Source organism: Scomber japonicus, chromosome 8 (genome assembly GCF_027409825.1).
Source record: "Scomber japonicus isolate fScoJap1 chromosome 8, fScoJap1.pri, whole genome shotgun sequence".
In the NCBI taxonomy this organism is placed as follows: domain Eukaryota; kingdom Metazoa; phylum Chordata; class Actinopteri; order Scombriformes; family Scombridae; genus Scomber; species Scomber japonicus.
In genome coordinates, this window is record NC_070585.1 from 34,225,197 (window position 1) to 34,242,777 (window position 17,581).

Consider the following 17,581-nt stretch of genomic DNA (forward strand, 5'->3'; position numbering starts at 1 on the left):
GGGGAGACGAGGACGAGGGGGGGGGTTGAGTGCATTAGCAAGTGTGCACAACCCCCCCACCCCCCACTAGCCCCAAACACACTGGACTGCTGATGAACTTCTGAAGATTTTGAGGATTTACACACATACACACTGATTTATACTAACACACACACAGACACACAGGGAGACACACACAGACACACACACACACACACAGGGAAACACACACACACACACACACTGATTTATACTAACACACACACACACACACACACAGGGAAACACACAAACACACAGAAGGTGATGATGTAAAGGTGTGAATGAGCCGTCAGTGCTCTGGGGGGAGGAGCTTCATCATCTTCATCAAAACATTCACACACACAGTCTGTAGGTGTGTGTGTGTGTGTGTGTGTGTGTGTGTGTGTGTGTGTGTGTGTGTGTGTGTGTGTGTGTGTGTGTGTGTGTGTGTGTGTCTTACTCTGTGTGTGTGTGTTTCCCTGTGTGTGTATATGTGTGTGTGTGTGTGTGTGATCAGCAGCTGCAGTGTGTGTATATGTGTGTGTATCCGTGTATGTGTCTGTGTGTGTGTGTGTGTGTGTGTGTGTGTGTGTGTGTGTGTGTGTGTGTGTGTGTATATGTATATGTGTGTGTGTGTGTGTATGTGTGTGTGAGAGCTGACCTTTGACCCTCTCCTCTCTGTGTGTAGGAGCTGTGCTGACGCAGAGCGGCCGGAGAAATGTCAGTTACTACTCAGCTGGGACTGTTACTGTGGAAGAACTACACATACCGCCGCAGACAGACGGTAACACACAGACACACACACACAGACACACACACACACACACACACACACATACACACAGAGTAACACACACACACACTCACACACACATATACATATACACACACACACACACACACACACACACACACACACACACACACAGACATATTATAAAGTGTGTTTTATCAGGAAGCAAAAACTGATCCATAATTATTAATTACTGTTTGTGTGTGTGTGTGATTAGGATACTCTCCCCTCCCATCACCCTCTCCACATCCCCTCCCATCACCCTCTCCACATCACCTCCCATCACCTCCCATCACCCTCTCCACATCACCTCCCATCACCCTCTCCACATCACCTCCCATCACCCTCTCCACATCACCTCCCATCACCCTCTCCACATCACCTCCCATCACCCTCTCCACATCCCCTCCCATCACCCTCTCCACATCCCCTCCCATCACCCTCTCCACATCACCTCCCATCACCCTCTCCACATCACCTCCCATCACCCTCTCCACATCACCTCCCATCACCCTCTCCACATCACCTCCCATCACCCTCTCCACATCACCTCCCATCACCCTCTCCACATCACCTCCCATCACCCTCTCCACATCACCTCCCATCACCCTCTCCACATCACCTCCCATCACCCTGTCCACATCACCTCCCATCACCCTCTCCACATCACCTCCCATCACCCTCTCCACATCACCTCCCATCACCCTCTCCACATCACCTCCCATCACCTCCCATCACCTCCCATCACCCTCTCCACATCACCTCCCATCACCTCCCATCACCTCCCATCACCTCCCATCACCCTCTCCACATCACCTCCCATCACCCTCTCCACATCACCTCCCATCACCCTCTCCACATCACCTCCCATCACCCTCTCCACATCCCCTCCCATCACCCTCTCCACATCCCCTCCCATCACCCTCTCCACATCACCTCCCATCACCCTCTCCACATCACCTCCCATCACCCTCTCCACATCACCTCCCATCACCCTCTCCACATCACCTCCCATCACCCTCTCCACATCACCTCCCATCACCCTCTCCACATCCCCTCCCATCACCCTCTCCACATCACCTCCCATCACCCTCTCCACATCACCTCCCATCACCCTCTCCACATCACCTCCCATCACCCTGTCCACATCACCTCCCATCACCCTCTCCACATCACCTCCCATCACCCTCTCCACATCACCTCCCATCACCCTGTCCACATCACCTCCCATCACCCTCTCCACATCACCTCCCATCACCCTGTCCACATCACCTCCCATCACCCTCTCCACATCACCTCCTATCACCTCCCATCACCTCCCATCACCCTCTCCACATCACCTCCCATCACCTCCCATTACCCTCTCCACATCACCTCCCATCACCTCCCATCACCCACTCCACATCACCTCCCATCACCCTCTCCACATCCCCTCCCATCACCTTCTCCACATCCCCTCCCATCACCCTCTCCACATCACCTCCCATCACCCTCTCCACATCACCTCCCATCACCCTCTCCACATCCCCTCCCATCACCCTCTCCACATCCCCTCCCATCACCCTCTCCACATCACCTCCCATCACCCTCTCCACATCACCTCCCATCACCCTCTCCACATCACCTCCCATCGCCCTCTCCACATCACCTCCCATCACCCTCTCCACATCACCATGGCAACCTACCAAAACATTCATTCCATCATGAATATAGGTTCAGTCACACATCCCAGCGCTCCATCACAGACACTCATAGATCCATTCACTCACATACACACCCGAGTGTGTGTGTGTGTGTGTGTGTGTGTGTGTATTACTGTGTGTGTATTAATGACTTCCTGTCTCCGTCTCTCAGCTCCAGCTCTTCGTGGAGATCATCTGGCCGCTCCTCATCTTCTTCATCCTCATCGCTGTGCGGCTCAACTATCCTCCATACGAGCAGCATGAGTGTGAGTCTAACTTCATTTAAACTATCCTCCGTATGAGCAGCATGAGTGTGAGTCTAACTTCATTTAAACTATCCTCCATATGAGCAGCATGAGTGTGAGTCTAACTTCATTTAAACTATCCTCCCTACGAGCAGCATGAGTGTGAGTCTAACTTCATTTAAACTATCCTCCGTACGAGCAGCATGAGTGTGAGTCTAACTTCATTTAAACTATCCTCCATACGAGCAGCATGAGTGTGAGTCTAACTTCATTTAAACTATCCTCCATACGAGCAGCATGAGTGTGAGTCTAACTTCATTTAAACTACTTTTTATCCCACTTTAGTTTTAGTGAGTTTAACGAGTGATGTCGTAGTCTTAGTTTAGTCTTAGTTTTCTTGTTTCAGGTTTTAGGAGGAAAGTCTTGATTAGTAGAAGCTGTGAACACTGAACACTATACAGTTACCATGGAGACGATGAACACCATGGAGACGATGAACACTATACAGTCTCCATGGAGACGATGAACACTATACAGTCACCATGGAGACGATGGTGTGAGTGATGGTGTTTGGCCTGATGGTGTGAGTGTTGGTGTTTGGGCTGATGGTGTGAGTGTTGGTGGTGTTTGGGCTGATGGTGTGAGTGATGGTGTTTGGGCTGATGGTGTGAGTGTTGGTGTTTGGGCTGATGCTGTTTGGACTGATGGTGTGAGTGTTGGTGTTTGGGCTGATGGTGTGAGTGTTGGTGTTTGGGCTGATGGTGTGAGTGATGGTGTTTGGGCTGATGGTGTGAGTGTTGGTGTTTGGGCTGATGGTGTGAGTGTTGGTGGTGTTTGGGCTGATGGTGTGAGTGTTGGTGGTGTTTGGGCTGATGGTGTGAGTGGTGGTGTTTGGGCTGATGGTGTTTGGGCTGATGGTGTTTGGCCTGATGGTGTGAGTGATGGTGTTTGGGCTGATGGTGTTTGGCCTGATGGTGTGAGTGTTGGTGTTTGGGCTGATGGTGTGAGTGTTGGTGTTTGGGCTGATGGTGTTTGGGCTGATGATGTGAGTGATGGTGTTTGGGCTGATGGTGTTTGGGCTGATGGTGTGAGTGATGGTGTTGGGACTGATGGTGTGAGTGTTGGTGTTTGGGTTGATGGTGTGAGTGGTGGTGTTTGGGGTGATGGTGTTTGGGCTGATGGTGTGAGTGTTGGTGTTTGGGCTGATGGTGTTTGGGCTGATGATGTGAGTGATGGTGTTTGGGCTGATGGTGTGAGTGATGGTGTTGGGACTGATGGTGTGAGTGTTGGTGTTTGGGTTGATGGTGTGAGTGGTGGTGTTTGGGGTGATGGTGTTTGGGCTGATGGTGTGAGTGTTGGTGGTGTTTGGGCTGATGGTGTTTGGGCTGATGGTGTGAGTGATGGTGTTTGGGCTGATGGTGTGAGTGATGGTGTTTGGGCTGATGGTGTGAGTGGTGGTGTTTGGGCTGATGGTGTTTGGGCTGATGGTGTGAGTGTTGATGGTGTTTGGGGTGATGGTGTGAGTGATGGTGGTGTTTGGGCTGATGGTGTGAGTGTTGGTGTTTGGGTTGATGGTGTTTGGGCTGATGGTGTGAGTGATGGTGGGAGTGTTGATGGTGTGAGTGTTGATGGTGTTTGGGCTGATGGTGTTTGGACTGATGGTGTTTGGGCTGATGGTGTTTGGGCTGATGGTGTTTGGGCTGATGGTGTGAGTGGTGATGTTTGGGCTGATGGTGTTTGGGCTGATGGTGTGAGTGGTGGTGTTTGGGCTGATGGTGTTTGGGAGGATGGTGTGAGTGATGGTGTTTGGGTTGATGGTGTGAGTGATGGTGTTTGGGCTGATGGTGTGAGTGGTGGTGTTTGGGCTGATGGTGTGAGTGATGGTGTTTGGGCTGATGCTGTTTGGACTGATGGTGTGAGTGTTGATGGTGTTTGGGCTGATGGTGTGAGTGATGGTGTTTGGGCTGATGGTGTGAGTGTTGGTGTTTGGGCTGATGCTGTTTGGACTGATGGTGTGAGTGTTGATGGTGTTTGGGCTGATGGTGTGAGTGATGGTGTTTGGGCTGATGGTGTGAGTGTTGGTGTTTGGACTGATGGTGTGAGTGTTGATGATGTTTGGGCTGATGGTGTGAGTGATGGTGTTTGGGCTGATGGTGTGAGTGGTGGTGTTTGGGCTGATGGTGTTTGGACTGATGGTGTTTGGGCTGATGGTGTGAGTGATGGTGTTTGGGCTGATGGTGTGAGTGGTGGTGTTTGGGCTGATGGTGTGAGTGGTGGTGTTTGGGCTGATGGTGTGAGTGGTGGTGTTTGGGCTGATGGTGTGAGTGATGGTGTTTGGGCTGATGGTGTGAGTGATGGTGTTTGGGCTGATGGTGTGAGTGATGGTGTTTGGGCTGATGGTGTGAGTGTTGGTGTTTGGGCTGATGGTGTTTGGGCTGATGGTGTGAGTGATGGTGTTTGGGCTGATGGTGTGAGTGATGGTGTTTGGGCTGATGGTGTGAGTGATGGTGTTTGGGCTGATGGTGTGAGTGTTGGTGTTTGGGCTGATGGTGTTTGGGCTGATGGTGTGAGTGATGGTGTTTGGGCTGATGGTGTGAGTGATGGTGTTTGGGCTGATGGTGTGAGTGTTGGTGTTGGTGTGAGTGATGGTGTTGGTGATGGTGTTGGTGGTGTTGTTGTGGTGCTCCAGCTGCTCTCTGCTCTGTGTGCTGATGGTGGTGGTGGTGGTGTTGATGGTGTTGATGGTTGGTGTTGGTGTTGATGGTGTTGATGGTGTTGTTGTGAGTGATGGTGTTGGTGATGTTGGTGGTGTTGATGGTGGTGATGGTGATGGTGTTGATGGTGTTGTTGTGGTGCTCCAGCTGCTCTCTGCTGACTGCTGACTCAGCACGTGGACAGCAGTCTGAGTATCTGAGCTGTTATCAGGTTTTAGACTCTGGCACCTTCAGGTCTCCTCCACCTATCAGCAGCAGGTTGGCAGCATCCATCCTCATTATCTGAGTTATTGATTGATAGTCTGTGTTTACTCTGCTGCTCACCGCTAACACCGCTAACACCGCTAACCCTGCTAACCCTGCTAACCCTCATATCATATCATTACTCTATCAGAGCTTTATGATGCTATCAGCTGCTGAAGGTCACTGATAGCTGTATGAGCACATGTTAAAGCAGCAGCCATATGAACCTCACTGGAATCATTTATTTAATACATGAACCTATATTTATACATTTATACATTTATATATTTATATATTTATATATTTATATTTCACAGCTGGATCCTGCAGCTGTTTAACTTCATGTTAAAGTTCACAGTTCTTCTGATGTGTGTTAAACAGACTCCTCCTGTTCATCCTGAATATTAAAATAAACATGATCAGCAGTTACATCAAGTCATATCTGACACACTTACTGAAACTACATGTAGTAGTAGTAGTACTTTATGTAGTAGTACTTATGTAGTAGTAGTAGTAGTAGTACTTTATGTAGTAGTACTTATGTAGTAGTAGTAGTAGTAGTAGTAGTAGTACTTTATGTAGTAGTAACAGTAGTAGTAGTAGTACTTATGTAGTAGTAGTACTTTATGTAGTAGTAACAGTAGTAGTAGTAGTACTTATGTAGTAGTAGTACTTTATGTTGTAGTAGTACTAGTAGTAGTATTTTAGCAGAGTTGGGTTAGACCTGGTCTCTGAGAGTAAAGAGCCTTCAGATGACTTGTTGTGATTTGGTGCTTAATAAATAAAGATTAATTGATTGATAGTAATAAAAGTAGTACAAGTAGTACTTTCTGTAGTAGGTTGGCATGTTTATGATCATATAACAACATAAAGATCAATCAGCTGATTCCTGCAGAGTCTCACTGATTCCATCATTAAATATTACAAACAACCAACCAAACAAACTAAGTTTAGAAACTATTTAATATTTAAAGTTTGACTGTAATGAACCACATGTAATACCAGTAGTGATGATTATACATGTGAAGGTTAGATGATATGAATCCATGTTTCTGATCTAATCAAAGTTTAGACGTGAGGACGACAGGAAGTAAAGAGAAGAGTGAGTGTTAGAAGAGATCATCAGTCATCACGTATTTAAACCTAAAGGTCAATAAAGAGTATAAAGAGCTGCACCCTCGTGTTCACTCTCATTAGTGACTCAGCTTCTTTCTAACAACATGAATGAAGACATGAAGCTCAGAGTTAAATGTCAAGCATGAAGCTGCAGAGCAGAGACAGGCTGAGATTCTCTGAGGTCTGATTAAAGCATTAAACACAGCTGGAGGCCATGATGGTCCTGCTCATGATGGTCCTGCTCATGATGGTCCTGCTCATGATGGTCCTGCTCATGATGGTCCTGCTCATGATGGTCCCGCTCATGATGGTCCCGCTCATGGTCCCGCTCATGATGGTCCTACTCATGATGGTCCTACTCATGATGGTCCCGCTCATGATGGTCCTGCTCATGATGGTCCTACTCATGATGGTCCCGCTCATGATGGTCCTACTCATGATGGTCCTACTCATGATGGTCCCGCTCATGATGGTCCTGCTCATGATGGTCCTACTCATGATGGTCCTGCTCATGATGGTCCCGCTCATGATGGTCCCGCTCACGATGGTCCTATTAGTTCCCAGAGTGAGGAACCCAGTGAGGATATGAAGTGTAGTGTGAAAGCAGAAGCGGGGGGGGCGGGGGGAGCGGGGGGGGGGTAAGTGGGGTTAGTGGTGGAGCTTTCGGTTCTGCTGCAGGATGTTTCTGCAGTGATTCACGCTGCATGTGAGCAGACGTGTCGAAACTCGTCCACAGAGGAGCCGCTCATCCTTTTCTCTTTTTTTAAACTTCTGCTTTTCTTTCTTTCTTTTTTTTTTCTTTTTTTTAACCCGGTGTCATCGTTTGTTTTCTCTCAGCGTGCAAAGACAAAAAAGTTTCAAACAGTTCCTGACAAGTGGAGCCGAGTGAGGAGGAGGAGATTTAATCCTCGTCTGTACTGATGGAGAGATTATTACACCAGCAGCTGCTTCACTCTTAACCCTAACCCTACCATCACCATCACCCCCACCCTCACAACTACACAACTACACAACTACACAACTACACAACTACACAACAACACAACAACACAACTACACAACTACACAACAACAACACAACAACACAACAACACAACTACACAACTACACACCAACACACCAACACAACAACACAACTACACAACTACACACCAACACACCACCACACCAACACACCAACACAACAACACACCAACACACCAACACACCAACACAACTACACACCAACACAACAACACAACAACACAACTACACAACTACACACCAACACACCAACACAACAACACAACAACACAACTACACAACTACACACCAACACACCAACACAACAACACAACTACACAACTACACACCAACACACCAACACACCACCACACCAACACACCAACACAACTACACACCAACACACCAACACACCAACACAACTACACACCAACACACCAACACAACAACACAACTACACACCAACACACCAACACACCAACACAACAACACAACAACACAACTACACACCAACACACCAACACACCAACACAACAACACAACTACACAACTACACAACTACACAACTACACAACAACACAACTACACAACTACACACCAACACACCAACACACCAACACAACACCACAGCAGTAAACAAGCCCAGTTTATTATCATTCATGGAGGAGCGTTGATACTTGGGTCCAGCAGTGTAGGAAATAAAAAACTAAAACACATGAAGAAATCGACCCTAATATAAAATATCCTAAAAACTAGAGCAGGTCAATACTCTGATATTATATCGACATGTCTCATATGGTGATCATTGATTTAGTCCACATCGTCCAGCTCCACTAAAAACCTGATCAGGTTAGGTAGGTTAGGGTTAGGGTTGGGGTTGGGGGGGACCTCTCCTCTTAAAGTCAGCAACCATGTCCTCAGTCCTCCTCACAGTGATGCAGAGATTCACAGACTGGTGGTTGTTGTTCAGTCCAAACACAGCCAGTACTTCCTGATTGTGCCACCTAGTGGTAGAAAAAGCTCATTACAGTGTATTTATAACGTTTGTAGTTTGATACTTTAACTCATTTTAGCAACAAGTTCGGACATTTCTAATCACCAAGTTCTCGTTTGAGCACGTTGGAGAATTTATTATCGTTAAACAGTTTTATACACTAGTGAATTAATGAGTAAATACAGTAAAATAAACCATCGTCCCCATTAAACTACTTCCTGTTGAAAGACGATGCTTTGCTTTTGCAGCTCAGGAGGTTAAATACATTTATTTATGTTCATAGAGTCAGTTTACTGAGCCAGTGATAATAAAACATTAATATAAAATATATAGTTTTAAAATATTATTATGATACACTAAAGTAAAATAGAATGACTCAAAATGCATTTCTTTATTTATTAAGTCGTGAAATCTTAATGTTGAAACCGCTTCAGTCATCATTTCATTTATAAATATCTGAAAGAGCTCGCTTCTCTTTTTTTAAGCCTGTTACTCATCTCCTGTCTGGCTTTCATTTAACAGCTCTACAAACACCAAATGACTTTTATTCTGAAATCTGATGACTTGTCCTTAAATGTTATATTTAGTATAGAAGTATGAGAGGAGAGGATATGAACAGTATGAGAGAATATGAACAGTATGAAAGGATATGAACAGTATGAGAGAATATGAACAGTATGAACAGTATGAGAGGATATGAACAGTATGAGAGGATATGAACAGTATGAGAGGATATGAACAGTATGAGGGAATATGAACAGTATGAGAGGATATGAACAGTATGAGAGAATATGAACAGTATGAGAGGATATGAAGTATTTGAAGGTTATTGATGAGTTGATTGATGGTCTGTTGGACTCTGTGTTGAACTCATTATTTGTCAGAGCGTCCTCACTCTCTCTGTCTTATCTAATCTGTGTTGATTAGAAAAGAGGCCAGTTGGCAGTCTTAAGGTTCTCTGATAGGAGAGGTATGTGTGTGTGTGGGTGGGTGGGGGGTGGAGGTGGGGGTAGCCGGGTGCTGGTGGGGGTCAAAGGTCGAGCTCGCTGCCTCCCTCCTCGCTCAGCTCGCTCCTGCAGCAGCTGATGATGATGATGATGCTCCTCTCATAAACCAATCACAGGTTATCTAGCTGCAGCTTGTTCCAACGTAGCAGATAAAGAGACGATGTAATCAGTGATGTAATCAGTGATGCAGGCGCTCGGCTCGGCACACGTGGCGCTCGCTCTCACAGCCACACGTGCTGCTCACCTCCATCACTCAGACCTGCAGGAGGCTCAGCACCACACCGAGCCATTCATTGGTTGGTTGGTTGGTTTGTGCTCATCTGACCAAACGTATTCAGACCTTGGATCATGTGACACAGATAAACGGCAGTTATTAAACAGGTGATGAATGAATGAGTCCATCTGTAGTCAGCAGTCTGCAGACTACACCTCCCATGAGCCTCAGCTGCAATCAGCAGTCTGCAGACTACATCTCCCATGAGCCTCAGCTGCAGTCAGCAGTCTGCAGACTACACCTCCCATGAGCCTCAGCTGCAGAGTCAGCAGTCTGCAGACTACACCTCCCATGAGCCTCAGCTGCAATCAGCAGTCTGCAGACTACATCTCCCATGAGCCTCAGCTGCAGTCAGCAGTCTGCAGACTACATCTCCCATGAGCCTCAGCTGCAGGGTCTGAATCAGCAGAAAAACTGGAATAACTTTTCTGTAGTTTTCACTCTCTGCATCTCATCCATCGGGCCGGATCGCAGCCCTTAGTGGGCCGCTTCTGGGCCGCGGACCGCATGTTTGACCCCCTGCTCTAGAATAAAGTGGGTGAGACCAGAAATGTGAGGAGTAAACAGGTTGATGAACTCTCTCTCTCTCTCTCTCTCTCTCTCTCTCTCTCTCTCTCTCTCTCTCTCTCTCTCTCTCTCTCTGTCTCTGTCTCTGTCTCTGTCTGCAGGTCACTTCCCCAACAAGGCGATGCCGTCGGCTGGCACGTTGCCATGGTTACAGGGAATCCTCTGCAACGCCAACAACCCGTGTTTCCGCAGTCACACGCCGGGCGAGTCGCCGGGTGTCGTCGGAAACTTCAACGACTCCATGTGAGTCCGATCAATAACCGATAATCAATGATCAGAGTTTTAATAGATGATTCATTTAAACTGCTTTCTTCTTCTTCTTCTTCTTCTTCTCTTTAAATGACTCCTGGTTTTATGATTGTTTGATGTTTCCTGTTCAGCACTGTGAGGGTTAATATTTAATATATATTATTATATGTGATGTGAGTTTATTAGGACAGTAAATCCATATAACATAGATCTGGTCTTAGATGCTGAACATGTGATATAGAATAAATGTCTTTATATCCACATTACTGATGGTTACTGATGGTTACTGATGATGGAGGTGAATGTTGTGATTGGTTGTTTCTGCAGAATCTCTCGTCTGTTTTCGGACGCTAAGAAGATTCTTCTCTACAGTCAGAACGATAAAAACCTGGAAGGCTTCAAAGAGCTGGCCCAGGCCCTGCAGGCGCTCCAGAGCAGCCAATCAGGTAACAGCAATGCCTCTGCGGGACAGTTAGTGGGACAGTTAATGGGACAGTTAATGGGACAGTTAGTGGGACAGTTAATGGGACAGTGGGACAGTTAATGGGACAGTCAGTGGGACAGTTAATGGGACAGTTAATGGGACAGTTAATGGGACAGTGGGACAGTCAGTGGGACAGTTAATGGGACAGTTAGTGGGACAGTTAGTGGGACAGTTAGTGGGACAGTTAATGGGACAGTTAATGGGACAGCGGGACAGTTAATGGGACAGTGGGACTAGGCATGGGCCGGTATGAGATTCTGACGGTATGATAACCTTAGGTAAAAACATCACGGTTTCACGGTTTTATGATTACAGCTATAAAATGTGATATTTTGAAATGTCTGTATTTAAAAATTAAAAAAAGATTTTTCCCCATTGAACAGTTTTTTTAATTTTTAGTAAATATGTATTTAAAATAAATAATAATAAAAAATAACTGAAATAAGTGCAGTCCTTTTAACTGAGGCTAAACCTGCAACTCAAGTCACGACATAAATGAATTATTTTTTGTGAAAAAAAACAAGAAATGCAAATAAATGCAATCACTGAACCTGTGGCTCAAGATCAGAACATAAATAATTGAAAAAAGTAAAACCACTTCTAAGATAAATATAAATAAATAAATAAATAAATGCAGCAGGAGCTTAAAACTGAATCAACAGTTTTTGGAGACTTGCTCATCATCATATTGGATGTGTTTCCTCCTCGCGCTGCTACTGTCCGTTACCTTCTTCCTCCAAGCCGCGGCCGTCTCTTTTTACAGTAGCCCAAGTATAAATACAGCCGACTTGGCGCTTTTTAGACGGGGGGGAAAGTTCGGGGGGCTCGCCTCCTTCAGCCATCATACAGCCTGCAGAGCTACCTGCTTGTAACAGCAACCGAGTACGGGAGGGGTTGTACTTCACGCTGCAGCTGCACACGACCAGGGACCTCCACTTCCTCTCTGAAGAGATGTCACATTAAAAAAAAAACCTGCTCATACCCACAGACTGTATCATACCACAGACTGTATCATACCCACAGACTGTATCATACCACAGACTGTATCATACCCACAGACTGTATCATACCCACAGACTGTATCATACCCACAGACTGTATCATACCCACAGACTGTATCATACCCACAGACTGTATCATACCACAGACTGTATCATACCCACAGACTGTATCATACCCACAGACTGTATCATACCACAGACTGTATCATACCACAGGTCTTTCAGGTCTTCAGGTCTTCAGGTCTTCAGGGTTTCAGGTCTTCAGGTCTTCAGGGTTTCAGGTCTTCAGGGTTTCAGGGTTTCAGGTCGTCAGGTTTTCGTGGGTCAGTGTGAAGCTCAGCGACACTCTGCTCCTTCGTCCCTCTGCAGGATTTTCAACCTCATTGAACAAAAAGAATTTGGTTCTTTGTGTGTTAATTATCACTTAGTGTTTTCTGCTACCTGCTCCGACCTGCCGGCCCCCTCCCACACACACACACACACACACACACACACACCACACACACACCCCCCACCACTCCTTTGATGGAGCTGCAGCACATTTTTGCCCTTTATTCGCTCTAATCACATCTGATGGGACAAACAGAGGCGTATTATTCCATGAGAACGAGCCGCGGGGGGGAGGAGGGGGGGGGCGGAGGGGGGGGGGGCGGGTGAGCGGGGGCGGGAGGCGAGCTGCAGCAGGTTTACCTGTTCAGCTGCTCAGGTGATATTTACCTGATGGAGGAGAGAGAGGAGGAGCAGGAGGAGGTGCAGGAGGAGGTGCAGACTGACGGGGGTCCCAGAGGTCGGGGTCGGGGGCTGATGTTGTGATGTCAGCGTGTGATGTCAGCGTGTGATGTCAGCGGGGGCTTGGTCATGCTGAGCGTCAGAGAGTTCACGGCGCTTCGTGTCGCTGCTCAGCTGAACAAACAGTGCAGAGTCACACATGAGGGTCTGACCTTTGACCTCTCTGCTCCTCTCAGCCAATCACTGCAGGGCGCCACATAACATCCACTCTGTTAGATATGAAACGTTAAAAGCTCCTCATCACACCTGACTGACTGTTTATTACACTGACTGTTTATTAGACTGACTGACTGTTTATTACAGAGACTGACTGTTTCGACCGTGTCCCTCGAGGAGTACCGGACCCCCTGATACGGGCCGTCCGTTCCCTGTATGACCGGTGTCAGAGCTTGGTCCACATTGCCGGCAATAAGTCAGACTTGTTTCCAGTGAGGGTTGGACTCCGCCAGGGCTGCCCTTTGTCACCGATCCTGTTCATAATCTTTATGGACAGGATTTCTGGGTGCAGCCAGGGTGGTGTGGGGGTCCGGTTTGGTGGTTAGGGTTAGGGTTAGGGTTAGTGGCTTTTTGCAGATGATGTGGTCCTGTTGGCTTCATCAGACCGTGACCTCCAACTCTCACTGGATCGGTTCGCAGCCGAGTGTGAAGCGGCCGGGATGAGAATCAGCACCTCCAAATCCGAGTCCATGGTCCTCAACCGGAAAAGGGTGGAGTGCACTCTCCGGGTCGGGGATGAGATCCTGCCCCAAGTGGAGGAGTTCATGTACCTCGGGGTCTTGTTCACGAGTGAGGGAAGGATGGAGCGGATAAGCGGAAGAGGATGGATGACTGTTTATTATAGGGTTTTTATTGCTGCTGTTCTTGTATCTGAGCAGGAAGTAGCTCTCTGCTGTTCTTATATCTGAGCAGGAAGTAGCTCTCTGCTGTTCTTATATCTGAACAGGAAGTAGCTCTCTGCTGTTCTTATATCTGAACAGGAAGTAGCTCTCTGCTGTTCTTATATCTGAACAGGAAGTAGCTCTCTGTTGAAGCTGAGACTCTGTAAGCTCTGATTGGAGCCGACGTGTTGCTCTGCAGGAAGCCGCTCCTCATTTGACCAATCATATCAGTCACAGCCGCTGATGTCAGACAGCTCAACATGTGAGCTGACCCGTCGCTAACGCGCTTAGCTCACCTCGGCCTTTCTGTCTGCAGGAGGCCTCCGTAGCTCCGCCGCAGGAGTCGACTTACATCCAACAATTAATCTGAGAATCGATTTGAAGGTTTCAGCTTCAGTTTGTTTTTAAATCTGAAAGTTAATTAAATATATCGAGTTTAACCCTTTAAATCCTGTTCAGGTTCAATTTAACAGCTTTAAAACCCCAAATGACTTTTATTCTTAAATGTTATATTTAGTATGAGAGGAGAAAATATAAACAGTATGAGAGGATATGAACAGTATGAGAGGATATGAACAGTATGAGAGGATATGAACAGTATGATATGAACAGTATGAGAGGATATGAACAGTATGAGAGAATATGAACAGTATGAGAGGATATGAACAGTATGAGAGGATATGAACAGTATGAGAGGATATGAACAGTATGAGAGAATATGAACAGTATGAGAGGATATGAACAGTATGAGAGGATATGAACAGTATGAGAGAATAGGAAAGTATTTCAGAGATGAAAGAGTTAAAGACGCTGTTTTTGTCCTCAGATGAAGTTTCTGATCTCAGCTGCTTGTTAAAACCTGCAGAAGAAGAAAGGGTGTGTTGGGGGGGGCGAGGGGGAGGGGGAGGGGGGGGGTCTTTTGTCCAAGCACAATGTAAACAAGCCTTGTGATGCAGGTTGAAACTCTTCACGTGACGACATGTGACAACAAGCTCACCTGTCCTCACACACCACAGCTCCAAATATGGGCGACGCTTCCTCTGAGCTTCCTCTCAGCTTCCTCTCAGCTTCCTCTCAGCTTCCTCTCAGCTTCCTGCAGCACTAATGTTTATTCATGACCTGAAATCAAGGTTGGAAGGGAGGAAGAAAGGAAGTATGGAAGGGAGGAAGAAAGGAAGGAAGAAGGAAAGGATGAAGGGAGGATGGAGGGAGGAAGAAAGAAGAAAGGAGGAAGGAAAGGGGGAAGGAAGAATGGAAGGGAGGAAGGAAGGCAGGAAAGGAGGGAGGAAGAATGGAAGGGAGGAAGAAAGAAGGAAAGGAAGGATGGAAGGGAGGAAGAAAGGAAGGAAGAAGGAAAGGATGAAGGGAGGATGGAGGGAGGAAGAAAGAAGAAAGGAGGAAGGAAAGGAGGGAGGAAGAATGGAAGGGAGGAAGAAAGAAGGAAAGGAAGGATGGAAGGGAGGAAGAAATGAAGGAAGAAGGAAAGGATGAAGGGAGGATGGAGGGAGGAAGAAAGAAGAAAGGAGGAAGGAAAGGGGGAAGGAAGAATGGAAGGGAGGAAGGAAGGCAGGAAAGGAGGGAGGAAGAATGGAAGGGAGGAAGAAAGAAGGAAAGGAAGGATGGAAGGGAGGAAGATGGAAGGAAAGGAGGGATGAAAGAAAAGAAGGAAGAGAGGATGGTAGAAAAGGAGGAAGAAAGGAAGGTAGGAGGGAGGAAGTCAATTTGACCCGGGAGGACGACACAAGAAAAAAAATCTAAACTAAACCCGTTGAGATCAGATCAGATGTTTTAATGTCAGTGTTAATAAATGTTCCTGCAGTCATTGATTCTAAATTCCTCCGATAATCAATAACTGTGTGTTTGTGTGTTTTGTGTCTTCAGGCTTCAAGCTGAAACACTTCCTGCGTGATAACGAGACTCTGAGCAGCTTCCTGTTGAAGAACGCTACGCTGCGTGAACACAGCGTGCAGCAGATCATCAACGCCGACGTTCATCTGGAGAAGGTGAGTCTGCACGCGCTCAGTACGCCGTCTGACCCAGGCAGGGAGCTCTAGTCCAACCAGGAAGTAACTTAGAGCTGCATTCTATCAAAAGGCCACCAGGGGGCGACCGTCTCTATACAAGTCAATGGAGAATTCACCAACTTCTCACTTGATTTCTAACCTCAGTAAACGTTTTCAAAATGTGTTTATGGTCTCAATCGCTAGTTTAAAGCCTTCTTCAATGCAGTATGATGTTCATTTGGGACATTTTGGCCTCCCTGATTTTATATGTGACGATAAAGCAGGGTATGCATTAGGGCGTGGCTACGTCCTGATTGACAGGTTGATTGACCAATGTCCTCCAGATCCAGCCCTCGTAACCATAGCAACCTCCCCGCTCCGCCCATGCCTATATAAGTAGAATCCGTGTTTTTATTTTTCCCAGCATGCACCTGAAATTTTCAAGATGGCGCTGCCTAGATTAGAAACTATTGGCTTCCGAGCAGCAGTCCACAAACCAATGGGTGACGTCACGGTCTGCACGCGCTCAGTTCTCTGCTTTGGGATAAAAACTGTTCATAAAGCGTCTGATGGAGCTGCAGCGTTTCCAGCTCACTAAACCAAGCTAATAATGCCCCCCCCCCCCCCACAGGTCTTGCTCAAAGGGTATGGGGCCCACCTGAGGGACATGTGTCCCAGGAAGGGGGGCCAGCGCAGCGTGGACGACTTCGTGACGATCTCGGACCCTCAGGTGTTGATGCTGGTACAGGAAGTCCTTTGTCGGGCGCCGCCCATCTGGCTCGACCACGCGGAGGAGCACTTCCTGTCCAACCTGGACTTCCTCAAACCGATCCGGGTAAGAACCGCATCCTGAACCAGCAGAGACCAGTGGGGGGGGGGGGGGGCTTTAATGTTATTAGTACTGTTTTGTTTTTAATGAAACTCTGGAAACTTTATCGTGACGTCAGAAACAGAAACGTGAGAATCATAAAGTATAAATATGGAGGAACGATGATTCAGAGTCAGATGAACTTTATCTGGAGAATAAAAGAGAAACCAGAGCAGGGAGTGTTCACCTGGCTCACTGCCGCCCAGGTGTGTGTGTGTGTGTGTGTGTGTGTGTGTATATGTGTCTGCGTGTCTCTGTGTGTGTATGTGTGTGTATGTGTGTTAGTGTGTGTGTATGCGTTGCGTGTCTCTGTGTGTTAGTGTGTGTGTAAGCGTTGCGTGTCTCTGTGTGTGTGTGTTTAGTGTGTGTTTAGTGTGTGTGTGTGTGTGTTAGTGTGTGTGTGTGTCTCTGTGTGTGTGTGCGTGTCCCAGCCTGCCTCTCTACAGTCTGTTTCTGTAGCCTGGAGACGTGTTTGGAAGCGAGCTGTGCGTCAGCTGCTTTGTGAGCAGGAATCTACGAGCTGCTGACGGACTGTGAGAACCTGAAACTAACTGCTGCCGCCGGCTCCGACTCTCGGCTCCGGCTCCAAACGTTTCCACGGCAGCAGAGCCAGGAAGACTCAAATCCTCCAGAAACACTGAAACAGTGAAGCTGAAGCTGTGAAATGTTCTC

The 17,581-nt window shown here is 47.2% G+C and overlaps 1 protein-coding gene across 2 annotated transcripts in view; it reads left to right on the forward strand.

Moving 5' to 3' along the window:
* Positions 1 to 718: 718 nt before the first annotated feature.
* abca1b (ATP-binding cassette, sub-family A (ABC1), member 1B) overlaps positions 719 to 17,581 on the forward strand; it is a 48,098-nt gene continuing 31,235 nt past the window's right edge. For both annotated transcript variants that reach the window (XM_053324237.1, XM_053324236.1), the window contains exons 1-6: positions 719 to 784; positions 2,648 to 2,741; positions 10,739 to 10,880; positions 11,214 to 11,332; positions 15,920 to 16,041; positions 16,673 to 16,876. In XM_053324237.1, the coding sequence (XP_053180212.1) occupies positions 719 to 784; positions 2,648 to 2,741; positions 10,739 to 10,880; positions 11,214 to 11,332; positions 15,920 to 16,041; positions 16,673 to 16,876 (747 nt within the window). The remainder of the gene's footprint in view (positions 785 to 2,647; positions 2,742 to 10,738; positions 10,881 to 11,213; positions 11,333 to 15,919; positions 16,042 to 16,672; positions 16,877 to 17,581) is intronic.